Source organism: Carettochelys insculpta, chromosome 30 (genome assembly GCF_033958435.1).
Source record: "Carettochelys insculpta isolate YL-2023 chromosome 30, ASM3395843v1, whole genome shotgun sequence".
NCBI classification, from domain to species: domain Eukaryota; kingdom Metazoa; phylum Chordata; order Testudines; family Carettochelyidae; genus Carettochelys; species Carettochelys insculpta.
This window is the reverse complement of record NC_134166.1, coordinates 8,295,584-8,309,052: the sequence shown is the minus strand read 5'-3', so window position 1 is coordinate 8,309,052 and position 13,469 is coordinate 8,295,584. Positions and strand designations below refer to the sequence as shown.

Sequence of the window (13,469 nt, the reverse complement as noted above, 5' to 3'; positions counted from 1 at the left end):
TCCCTGCGCCTTGGAGGCCCAGGCGTCACCAGCAGCAACAGCCGCGTCCTGCGCGCGAGTCCCGGGCTCACGCGGAGGCGGCGCGTGCAGAGGCGGGGCGGCGACAGGGAACCCGAAGCCGCCTCGTCCGTCGGCCGTCGGGGCGTGGCTTGAGGGCGAGGGGGCGTGGCTCGAGGGGGAGAGGGGCGGGACCGGTATATGCGGCACGGGCGGAGCCGCCCGTCGCTCAGTCGCCGAAGGGTCGGAGCCATGAACGGGGCGCGGGCCGTGTGCACGCTGGCGGAGGTGCGGCCGGACGGCCAGAGGCCGGTGAGCCACCTGAGGGACGGGGGACGGAGGGGGGATTTCCCGCCCATGGGTCAGCCCCCCCCCCCCCGCATGCGGGAGACCAGGGCTGGCCAGGGGCCGCCCCCTCCCCTCGCTGGGGTGCGGGGCTGAGCGCAGGTCCCGGTGGCCCTGCAGGGACCCTGCTCAGCTCCTGGGGGATCCCCTGAGGTGGCGGCCCCCTGGGTCTGGGCAGAGCCCCGCCCCCCAATCCCTAGGGGTGTCCCTGAGCTGGCAGCCCCCCAGCGACTTTGGGCGGGCTACGCTCAGTCTGTGGGAGGCTCCCTGAGTTAGTCTCGCCCCCATCTGACCCCAGGGGGGTTCCTCAGGTCCCTGTACCACTCGCGGCTCTGCTCTCTCCTGTGCGTGCGCGTGTGTTGGGCGGGAGGTTGGAGGCTGGATCCGGTGCCCTGTGGCTTTAGGTGGTTGCCCCTTGAGTCCTGAATGACTGTAACTCTCTTGGGGGGGAGGGGGGCCCTCCCCAACTCCTTGGGGTTCTCTGGGATTCCTGGCTCCCATCCCCAGGGCTAGCCGCCTGCTTGCAGTGGAAGTGGCTCTGGGTTGAGGGTTTAGGCGCAGGGTTTGTGGTGTTAGGTGCAGGGAATTTGTGTGAGCCTTGCCTGAGATGAAGACCCCGCCCGGATGTTTATAGGGTAGGTCAGGCTGCGGGGTTGCCTTTGGCAAGGAACAAGCAGGGAGGCCCCTGATGTTGGAGTGTTAGGGAGACTCCACTGACCAGAAAGCCTTTGTAACTTCCTTGATTGTGGAAAGCTGCTATGGAGAACAGGCAGCTCCTGAGCTGCTTACATGTGTGGATGGGTGTCAGACCTTTGAGTGCAAACCAGGCAGCTCTTTGGTCTGGTCTTTCACTTGCAGTTCTGAGAGTCAGTTATTTTCCCTTCCTCTCTCTATTTTGGCTTGGAAAGGTGCTCTGAGCCCTACTGGAACTCTTCTCAAAACACATTATGAAAGCGCTTGTGTCCTGTCATCTTGTATGAACATACTGTTGGCTTCTTATTTTCTTTCAAAATCATGTTTTCTACTCCCCATCTGCTCTAAGGTTGTGCTTTAAGTGTTAAATACTGGTAGTGGAGTTTGGAAATCAGAATATTTTTCAGTTTAATTGGAAAACTATAGCCAGCCTCACTGGTGTTTTGTACTCTTCCATAATCTTTGTTTGCAGAAATTGTATGCGTGCTAGGTCTATGAAGATGGGGCCAGATGAGGAGTTAGAAATGTTAACACTACAAGGATCAGTGTCTGCTCCACCTCTAGCTATTTGAAATAGTTAAATAAACAATTTATGTAGCACTTCTTGATGCTGTACTCAGGTATATAACTCTTTTGGGAAAAGTGAAGCAGGCAACAAATAGGTTTGGAACACTACGGCTGTCAAATAATGATATCCAGACTGTGCTAATTGAATTGTGTGCCTTGTGTGGTGCTTAATTTGCCTGCAGTCAGGGTGATAATTACATTGGAGACTTTAATAATGAGATTTGAGTAATCTAGTAAATGTGTTTTGGTTGCTGGAAAGACAAGGGGTGTGTGTGGTGACCGTATCTCTTACTGGACCATCTTCAGTTGGCGAGAGAGGATGTGCTTTTGAGTTTAAACAAAGTTCTTCTTCAGGACTGGTTTTAATTGTTACTTTACTAGTAGCCTCTGTTTTGTGCAAGCGTATTTATGTTTAAAGTCCTTCTGAATTGCTTTCAGAATGCAAATCTTCTAGGAATGCCATTCTTGTTGGGCTGACACAGATTGTTTGTTTGTTCTTTGGGTTAGTGATGAAGCTAAAGTTTAAAATATGCTGGATCTGATAAACTGGGTTCCCAGAACTCTGAGATTTCTAGATAAGGCTCCATAAATGCCAGTTCGTCCATTTGGGTATGTCAGTCACTCGATGTAATTTTCTTCCTGCTATATGATAAACAATATTAGAAGACTGTTAATGCTGTGGAAGAAATTCAGCCAGGAAAAAACATGGCTTCCATAAATGTGCATTGGATTTCTCCTGTTTGGTTGTTCAGCAGAACTTTAATTGTTTCATGTTCAGTTTCTCATTCTCCTTGCCAGTATCAGTCCTCAGGCCTTTGTTCTTACCCAAGGTGACTCATTTTTGTCTTCTAATGAGAGAATCCTAACTCCCTGCAGCCTTTCCCTTCCATATATGGAACAGCTGTGGTGTTACGCATGTATTGCATAATGTGTTGTGTGATACTGTAGTAATAAGCAAACCTATTACACCTTGCATCTTTCTACACTTGGCAAACATTACTCTGATTACTCTTCACAATAATATCCTGGTCAGTCCTGTTCCCATTTGACAAATTGACGCAGATGAAGTGACTTGTTCAAAGTCACCTAGGCTGTGTCTACATGGGCACAAATCTTTGAAATACCCATATTTTGAAGATTATTAATGAGGCGCTGAATTGAATATTCAGCACCTCATTAGGATGTTTCCGGCTGTGGCATGGTGTGGCTACATGGGGGTCCTTTTTGAAAGGACCCCGCCCCTTTCGAAATCCCCTTATCCCGATCCTTTCAAAAGCGGGGCTTTCGAAGTACTGGGGCCGGAATATTCAATTTAGCACCTCATTAGGAATCTTCGAAACGGCCATTAGCATGGCTGTTTAGAAGATTTGTGCCTGTGTAGACACACCCCAAATGATTCAATGCTGGTGTCAGGGATTCTTGGCTCAGTTATGGGCATTCTTTCCTGGCCTCAGAAAAGGCAATTCTTTTTATGTAGCTCTCCATTCATTTCTTTAGAGAGCAGCCTAATCCTCTGTTTTTTAACTTAAGTCTTTAGTTCTTTACTAATCTTCTCTTTTTCCTAGACAGACTTCCTTGCTTCTGGATGCTCTTGGGAACAGGTAGTTGAAATGAGCTTTGCTGAGCAGTGTTCAGTATCTCTTTTATTTATTTAGCTTACCTGTATCTCTGTTCCTGCTTGTTTTTGTTCTTGGGTGGCTTCACAGTAATGAATGTTGGTCACAACAAGATCTAAAATGAGACTTTTTTCAAAACATGTGAATCCTAGTTTGGCTACAGACCTTATTTCCCTTCCCCTTCAGCATCTATTACTTTATATTGTGGGGGAAATGTCTACATTTGGATAACTTTTTTAAATTTTATGCATTGAAGAATCTGAGACGGTCACTCTGTTAGATCAAATTACACACTCCATCCCCACTGCTTGCTCACAGTAAACTCTTGACATCAGAGCAAGAATTTTTTATTGTTAAAAGGTGTTGTATAAATCTCTAGTTGTAGGTGATCATCCACAGAAGCTCAAGTAGAAAACTGTATTAAAAATTTATCAGGTTTTCTTTGGCTCTTATCATGACCTATTGTAAACACTCTAACCATGTGCAATTCAGGGTGTGTTGGAAGAAAAGAAAATTGAGCAAGTTTTGTAATCTTTGTGGAGCAAACAGCTCAAGGTTAAGATGGTATTTACTAAGGTGTTGCCATGTGAGTGTTTCCCAAACATGAGGTTACTTTCATAGGTAGTAGTATGCCGAATTTACTAACTCAGACATGCACACCTGCCTCTTGTAGAAAATTACTGGAGGCAGTAATAGGTATTTTCTTAGTTAATAAATTGTTAGTGGTTATTCATTCTTTTTCCCCTAAAAGACCAGGAAAGGGAAACAGTCATAGTTTTAAATGTACCTGGAATGTAGACAAGTGGGATGCTTCCCTGCTTTAATTTCGTTGCAGTCAGTGCAATGCATTTTCATTGCAGTTACATAGTCAAATGCATCTTCAGAGGAGTTGAATTTGACCGTGTAGGGCAGAGATTGGTATAGACTTCTGTCCACAGTCTCCTTTTTACTTAGGATTCTTATAGTTAAATAGGTGCTTGAATATACATGGACTACAGCAGTGAGGTTTGGCCGTGCTGCAAGAGTTCATTTTAGCAATTTCTTCAAACTCCTTTTCCACCACAGGTTTAATTCTCCCAGAAAATTAACTTAGTCAGGAAGGGGTTCTTTATGCTTCATGATAGCTTGATTTTAAGCGCAAGGAAGTCTACCAAAAATTTAATGCAAAATGGATGTTTGCATTAAATTTGTGCAGTTTTGTAGATAAGAACATAAGAACATAAGAATGGCCATACTGGGTCAGACCAAAGGTCCATCAAGCCCAGCATCCCATCTGCCGACGGTGGCCAATGCCAGGTGCCCCAGAGAAGGAGAACAGAAGACAAGTGATTTATCTCCTGCCATCCATCTCTTGCCCTTGTTATGAAGGCTAGGGCACCATACTTTATCCCTGGCTAATAGCCATTTATGGACCTGACCTGCAAAAATTTATCAAGCTCTTTTTTAAACCCTAATAGAGTCCTGGCCTTCACAGCCTCCTCGGGCAAGGAGTTCCACAGGTTGACTGTGCGCTGTGTGAAGAAAAATTTCCTTTTATTAGTTTTGAACCTACTACCCATCAATTTCATTTGGTGTCCCCTAGTTCTTGTATTATGGGAAAAGGTAAATAATTTTTCTATATTCACTTTCTCCACACCATTCATGATTTTATATACCTCTATCATATCGCCCCTCAATCGCCTCTTTTCCAAACTGAAAAGTCCCAGTCTCTCTAGCCTCTCCCCATATGGGACCCTTTCCAAGCCCCTAATCATCTTAGTCGCCCTTTTCTGAACCTTTTCTAATGCCAATATATCTTTTTTGAGGTGAGGAGATCCCTTTCCTGATCTGTCGTAGCTAAGTATAAAAAAAAGTATACTCTTTAGTATAAAAAAGAGTAGAAATGAAAACATTATGCTGTATGTCCTTGGAGAGCTTTGAGCTGTTCTATAAGATAAAAAGGATGAGTGATCAGATCACATCTCTGTTCCAAATTTTTCAGGACATTTGTTTGAATAATATTCAGCAAGCTGCTCTTAAAAATGAGGGGGCACTTCTGTTTAGAGATTGACCCAAGCTATGCAGAAGCCATTCTTGACCAGGGTTTGAGGATGCTGGAGCTGGTCTGGCTTGTGTAATATTCAGTGATGTCTCCTCCAAACTTCTCAAATGATTGACTTTGGAGAGATTAGTTTAACAAGATTTAAAAGTATGCATGGAATCTTAAAGCTGGGACGATTAAAGAGCCAGCCCCACTCCAGGAATGTTATTTATGAGACAGTACCTGTTTTCCCTGGTTACCTCATAGCTTGCGGTCGGTCTCCTCACTTTTTCCATAGTGAACTTTTTTCTTTGCTCCCCTACCAGCTGTTCCAGAACAGATGCTTATTTTGCTGCAGTATAACGTTGCTGTGGAAATATAGGCTGTAAATGGGAAAGGCATGGGGAAAATTCACTGAATTCTTGTCCACTCTTCCTGCGTCGACTGGATTTTCTTAGGCCTTGCCATCCCCAAAAGCATTATACAAGGCTTGTGGGGTGGGGGAGGTGGCATCTTTGCTGTGTGTCACTATCCTAGAACTTTCATTTTGTGGCTTACTACTTAAGATGATAGTTCTCTTAGACTCAGGGTGGCAGCTGTATGAGTCTGAGGCTTCGCAAAAAACAAGCAGCCTTGTAGCACCTGAAAGACTAACAAATGTATAAGAACATAAGAATGGCCATACTGGGTCAGACCAAAGGTCCATCAAGCCCAGCATCCCATCTGCCGACGGTGGCCAATGCCAGGTGCCCCAGAGAAGGAGAACAGAAGACAAGTGATTTATCTCCTGCCATCCATCTCCTGCCCTTGTTATGAAGGCTAGGGCACCATACTTTATCCCTGGCTAATAGCCATTTATGGACCTGACCTGCAAAAATGTATCAAGCTCTTTTTTAAACCCTAATAGAGTCCTGGCCTTCACAGCCTCCTCGGGCAAGGAGTTCCACAGGTTGACTGTGCGCTGTGTGAAGAAAAATTTCCTTTTATTAGTTTTGAACCTACTACCCATCAATTTCATTTGGTGTCCCCTAGTTCTTGTATTATGGGAAAAGGTAAATAATTTTTCTATATTCACTTTCTCCACACCATTCATGATTTTATATACCTCTATCATATCGCCCCTCAATCGCCTTTTTTCCAAACTGAAGAGTCCCAGTCTCTCTAGCCTCTCCCCATATGGGACCCTTTCCAAGCCCCTAATCATCTTAGTCGCCCTTTTCTGAACCTTTTCTAATGCCAATATATCTTTTTTGAGGTGAGGAGACCACATCTGCACGCAGTACTCGAGATGTGGGCGTACCATAGTTTTATATAGGGGAAGTATGATATCTTTTGTCTTATTATCGATCCCTTTTTTAATAATTCCTAACATCCTATTTGCCTTACTAACTGCCGCTGCACACTGCGTGGATGTCTTCAGAGAACTATCCACTATAACTCCAAGATCCCTTTCCTGATCTGTCGTAGCTAAATTTGACCCCATCATGTAGTACGTGTAATTTGGGTTATTTTTTCCAACATGCATTACCTTACACTTACCCACATTAAATTTCATTTGCCATTTTGCTGCCCAATCACTCAGTTTGCTGAGATCTTTTTGTAGTGCTTCACAATCCCTTTTGCTTTTGACTGTCCTGAAGAACTTGGTGTCATCTGCAAACTTTGCCACCTCACTGCTTACCTCATTTTCTAGATCATTGATGAACAAGTTGAACAGGATCGGTCCCAGGACTGAGCCCTGGGGAACACCACTAGTTACCCCCCTCCATTGTGAAAATTTACCATTTATTCCAACCCTTTGTTTTCTGTCTTTTAACCAATTCCCGATCCATGAAAGGACCTTTCCTCCTATCCCATGACCACCTAATTTACATAAAAGCCTTTGGTGTGGGACCGTGTCAAAGGCTTTCTGGAAATCTAGGTATATTATGTCCACTGGGTGCCCCTTGTCCGCATGTTTATTAACCCCTTCAAAGAATTCTAATAGATTAGACAGACACGACTTCCCTCTGCAGAAACCATGCTGACTTTTGCCCAACAATTCGTGCTCTTCTATGTGCCTTGCAATTTTACTCTTTACTAGTGTTTCTACTAATTTACCTGGTACTGATGTTAAACTTATCGGTCTATAATTGCCAGGATCTCCTCTAGAGCCTTTTTTAAATATTGGTGTTATATTGGCCGTCTTCCAGTCATTTGGTACCAAAGTGGATTTAAAGGATAGGTTACAAACCACTGTTAATAACTCCGCAATTTCACATTTGAGTTCTTTCAGAACCCTTGGGTGAATGCCATCTGGTCCTGGAGACTTGTTACTATTCAGCTTATCAATTAATTCCAAAACCACCTCTAATGTCACTTCAGTCTGAGTGAGTTCCTCAGATTTGTCGCCTAAAAAGGCTGGCTCAGATTTAGGAACCTCTGTAACATCTTCAGCCGTGAAGACTGAAGCAAAGAAATCATTTAATCGCTCCGCAATGGCACTGTCTTCCTTGATCGCTCCTTTTATATCTTTATCATCCAAGGGCCCCACTGCTTTTTTAGCAGGCTTCCTGCTTCTAATGTATTTAAAAAACATTTTACTATTGTTTTTTGAATTTTTGGCTAGCTGTTCCTCAAACTCTTTTTTGGCTTTTCTTACTACATTATGACAGTTAATTTGGGAGTGTTTATGTTCCTTTCTATTTTCCTCACTAGGATTTGACTTCCACTTTTTAAAAGCTGCCCTTTTCTCTCTCACTGCCTTTTTAACATGGCTGTTTAGCCATGGTGGTTCTTTGTTAGGTCTCTTACTGTGTTTTTTTATTTGGGGTATACATTTAAGTTGGGCCTCTAGTATGGTGTCTTTAAACAGTTTCCATGCAGCTTCCAGGGATTTTAGTTTAATTACTCTACCTTTTAGTTTCTGTTTAACTAGCTTCCTCATTTTAGTGTAATTCCCCTTTTTGAAATTAAATGCCAGAGTGTTTGACCGCTGCGGTGTTCTTCCCAACACAGGAATATTAAAAGTTATTATATTGTGGTCACTATTTCCAAGCGGTCCAGTAACAGTTACCTCTTGGACCAGATCCTGCGTTCCAGTCAAGACTAGATCGAGAATCGACTCTCCCCTTGTGGGTTCCTGTACTAGCTGCTCCAAGAAGCAGTCATTTAAGGCATCAAGAAATTTAATCTCTGAATCCCGTCCTGAGGTGACATGCACCCAATCAATATGGGGATAATTGAAATCTCCTATTATTACTGTGTTTTTTATTTTGATAGCCTCTCTAATCTCCCTTAACATTTCAGCATCACTATCACTGTCCTGGTTAGGTGGTCGGTAATATATTCCTAATGCCATATTCATATTAGAGGAATGAATTGTTATCCATAATGATTCTATGGAACATTTTGATTCCTTTAGGATTTTTACTTCATTTGATTCTATATTATCCTTCACATATAGTACCACTCCGCCACCCGCACGACCTGTTCTGTCTTTCCGATATAATTTATATCCCGGTATGATAGTGTCCCACTGATTGTCCTCATTCCACCATGTTTCTGAGATGCCTATTATGTCAACTTCCTCCTTTGATATGAGGTACTCCAGTTCACCCATCTTATTAGACAGACTCCTAGCATTAGTGTAAAAGCATGTTAGAAAACTACCACTATTTATATGTCCGCCTTTCACAGACGTGGTGGATTTTTTTATGCACGATTGTTTCACATCTGATCTTGCCCATATATTATTTCCCACGTTCCCTATCTGACTAACTTCTAGGGAATCCCTGTCTATGGAGCCTCGTGTAAGAGAAGTCTCCGTCCGATCCAGGTGCTCCCCCGCACCAATCGGCTTTCCCCCACCTCTTATTTTAAAAACTGCTCTATGTCCTTTTTAATGTTTAATGCCAGCAGTCTGGATCCACCTTGATTTAGGTGGAGCCCATCCTTCCTGTATAGGCTCCCCCTACCCCAAAAGTGTCCCCAGTTCCTAATAAATCTAAACCCCTCTTCCCTACACCATCGTCTCATCCACGCATTGAGACTCTGAAGTTCTGCCTGTCTATCTGGCCCTGCGCGTGGAACTGGAAGCATTTCAGAGAATGCCACCAAAGATGTTCTGGATTTCAGTCTCTTTCCTAGTAACCTAAATTTGGCCTCCAGAACATCTCTTCTACCCTTCCCTATGTCATTGGTACCAACATGTACCACGACGACCGGCTCCTCCCCAGCACTGCCCATAAGTCTGTCTAGATGCCTCGAGAGATCCGCAACCTTCGCACCAGGCAGGCAAGTCACCATACGGTTCTCCCGGTCATCACAAACCCAACTATCTATATTTCTAATGATCGAATCCCCCACTACTAAAACCTGCTTCTTCCTAACAGCTGGCGCTCCCTCCCCCGGAGAAGTATCCTCGGCACGAGAGGATACAACATCACCCTCTGGAAGGAGGGTCCCAACTACGGGATGGTTTCCCTCTGCTCCCCTTGACTGCTCTCCTTCCCTGAGCCTTTCATCCTCCGTAACAGCCTCAGGACTGTCAGATTGGAGGTGGGACAGCCCTACTATGTCCCGGAAAGTCTCATCCACAAACACCTCTGCCTTCCTTAGCTCCTCCAGTTCAGCCACCCTGGCCTCCAAAGCACGCACTCGGTCTCTGAGGGCCAGGAGCTCCTTGCATCGAGCGCACACATACGCCACCCGCCCACAGGGTAGGTAGTCATACATACTGCACTCGACACAATAAACAGGATAGCCCCCACTCTGCTGCTGGGCTTCTGCCTCCATTTCCTACTCTAGTTATATATGAGGGTTAATTAAATGTTTCAGATAGAGGTTGTTATAAAGGATTTAGTTTAAGGGCAACAGAAGTCACTGGCTCCCTCCAAGCTCCCCCTCTCAACTCCCCTCTCCAAACTCCCTCCTGTTAGCACGCACCCTGTTTGCCAGCACCCGGTCGCAAAGCTCCCTGGTCGCTTACTAGCAGGGTTTAAGTGCTCAGCCTCCCTGATAGCTCCTCCCTCTGCCTACAGCTCAGCCAATCAGCACACGGTGTTTCAATTCAAACCTAATCAGCTTCCAACTGCCTGCCTGCCTGCCTGCCTGAGCACACGGCCTTTCAAACAAACAAACAAACACTCAGCTCAGCACTCCAAACAAACAAACTCCAAACTCCAAACAAACACACAAGCCCAAAACCTCCAAATATAAGCAGCCACTTACCCCAAGGTGCTTTAGTTTGCTCTTTCCTTCTCCTCCTCCAGGAGAGCCTCTCCAAACTCCCTCCTGTTAGCACGCACCCTGTTTGCCAGCACCCGGTCGCTGTTTGTTTAAGTGTGTTTAAGACACACTGTTCTAAGAGAACTCACAAAAAGGAAGCAATCCTGTAGCACCTTATTTATGAGGAGAGAAATAAATGTCAGTCTTTAAGACTGTTCCATGGGATGCTAGTGTTCTGTGAACAACTCGCAGGTGTGCTGCGAGTGTCCAACTCTTTTTTGATATTGTGCACAGTAGAATATATTTTCTGATGTTAAAACCAGATACAATGATCCTTCATTGCTACGATGCCTGATTAAATTACTTTATTTTGTTTTTGCTATGTGTTACTTTTTTCGTTTTTTTTTTTTTTGGTCTGACAGCAACTTTTCTGGGGGGGAAAAAATTCATAGGTGTTTCGCATAAAAGAATATTGTTTTGGTGTTCTGTGGTCTAACAGAGTTTAAGAAATACTGTCTTAGAATCTCCCATCAAGCATCTGTATCTTAATTTTGTATCTTTGCTGTAGCAATTAGAGGTACCTGTGTATGTAAGAGGATAATGGAAATAATCAGGCTCTGGTACAGAGTGATTCAGGCTAATTATATTTCTCCCATTCTGTATCTGTCCTGTTCATTTCTCGGATGTTCTGCTTCATGTTTATTGGCTGTGACTCATTCCTTTTTGTTTCTTATGGTCTCGATTGCTCAAGTAGCACCGGGTCATTCTGCAATTTGATTCAGTCCATCTCTGTTTTCTAGTCCCTGTTTTCTGTTTTTGTCTGGAAATTTAATTACTGCTGAATTTATATCAGATATACCTAACAAGGGCAGATGTGCCACGGTTGCGCAGGGCTCTGTGGAGAGCCTGTGAGTTTAGCTCACTAGAAAATTTCTGGAAATGCAAAAATTCTGGACTGAGTTTCAAGTAGCCATGACAATTACTGAAACTGAATACAGCTCTGTAGATAATGAATAGCCCATGCATGGCAAACCATAGGAATAGTCCCACCTTCTCCTTTTTGCAGTACATTTATATCCCATTGAAGCAGTTCTTGTGTGCAGACAGTAACAGGCTTGGATTGTAGCACATGTCCACAGCTTTGTAGCATTAGCATGTTAATTCTTTCCCCCTGCAAAAACAGGCTATTGAAATATTGTTTAAGGAGTCTCAATTTCTAGGCATGCAGTATAGATGACTTTTCACACTATGCAATGCTTTCTGTGGACAAGAATCTTGTAAACAAGGCTCTAAATGAGATAGAGAAATGAGTATGTTTCAAGAAACTCCACTGCAGGTATCTGAGTGAGAACCTGTTCCTGCTATATTGAACTGTAAAAACCTGCTTAACAAGACAAATACTGTTGCCTCTGAACTAAAGAGGAACCTATTTTTAATTAATAGTTATTACAGTTTATAAACTGTATCAAAGAACCCCTGGCTCTGTTGGATATGTCCAATGACTGCATACGAATTAAAAAGATCACCTGTAATAAACAGTTGATAGATTAAGGGGCCTATTTTTCAAAGTCACCTGGATTCTCTAGAGCACAAATCCCAGTGAAAGTCAGTGAGATTTGTATTAAGTGCTTTTGAAAATCATGTCCGACAGTGCTTACGCACAGTCGGGTGCATTCCATAATAACAGTGCTTAGACATGCAAGTGGGTTTAGCTTCACTTTTTGAAGCCTGCCTTTTCTGTAGGTAGTGTCGCACATTCACATGCTAGTTCATTAAACCATTAAACTAGTCAGCATGACGGTTATATAGGTTGTCCAGGATTCTGATAGACTCATTTCTCTGCAGTAAGAAAATGGTGCTACTTTCTTTCCTTATTGTGACCTGGACTGTATCATGTGTAGTTCAATTGCTTTGCATTGCAACAGCCTCATTTGCTTCACATACACACAGTCCGCATGAGGAAGTTTCTGGTGAAATAATCCATAACTGATAATATTTTTCTACAGAATTGTTTTCAGCCTTGTAAAATTCACTGCCGTTAACCTTGAATCATACTAAGCCTTTTACTCTTTAGAAAGTACATCCTGAATTAAAGTTTACTGCCAACATTTTTGTCTCTCATAATTGGCTTCTCAAGTTTCTTAATCGTGTTTACATAAACATCTGCTGAGCTGTAACTCACCTAACCCTCTGATAGTAGACATTAAAGTCAATGGCTGATATGCAATTCTAGCTAAGCAATTGCTGTAGCTAGAATTGATTTATCTACAGTTGACTTACCTGTACTGTTGGCGTGACATACACTATCTTCAATTTCTGGGTGTTCTCAACATCTGGGCATAACGCAGTGAGGTTAGCTAGCCCAAGTACTAAAGCAGGGGTGCGCAAAGTGGGGAATGGGCCCCTTCTGGGAAGGTGGGAGCATGACATTTCATACAATGGGTGCAGCATGATCAGCTGCTCGGTCTGAGGCTCATCTAGCTCATTAAAATTTTTAAGCATGTGACTGTTTGTATGCATGTGTATACACATTTATATACTGAAAGTTTTTATGGTCTAGGTACGTATTTTCTTGCATATGCCAAAAGGGGGTGTGTGTTTTTTTTTTTTTTTCATATCAACATAACCAAAATTTCCGTCAGTTTGGATTGAATTAGACAGGTTGGGCGAGTCCTGCTACTTTCAGGAATGAATAGTGGGGACCAACGTAAAGTTTTTTTCACCCCTGTACTGAAGGAAGAGAGAAATGTGACATTGAGCCTTTCCCATCCAAATGAAGGTGGTAATCCAGGACATTCACTTGCGTATTTTCAGTAGCAACCTTGGGTCTGTGTTGGCAACTCCTAATGACTAGTCTAGATTACAAATGGCAAGGGCAGTTTTTCCAGCCTTGGAGCTAATATAACCATTATCACATCCTTTGATTGCTTCCCCCCCCGCACCCCAATGCTTCCTCAGGTCTGTCTGGGGCTTGAATGAGATGCTATTCAGTCTCCTTCAAATCTTCCTCATTTTTAATCTGA

General features: G+C 43.6%; 1 protein-coding gene across 3 annotated transcripts in view; it reads left to right on the top strand.

Moving 5' to 3' along the window:
- The first annotated feature begins 220 nt into the window (after positions 1–220).
- Positions 221–13,469, top strand: part of TUFT1 (tuftelin 1) — a 30,921-nt gene continuing 17,672 nt past the window's right edge. For 2 of the 3 annotated variants that reach the window (XM_074980783.1, XM_074980781.1), the window contains exon 1: positions 221–309. In XM_074980783.1, the coding sequence (XP_074836884.1) occupies positions 250–309 (60 nt within the window). In that variant the 5' untranslated portion in view covers positions 221–249. The remainder of the gene's footprint in view (positions 310–13,469) is intronic. The other variant, XM_074980784.1, reaches the window with a different exon arrangement.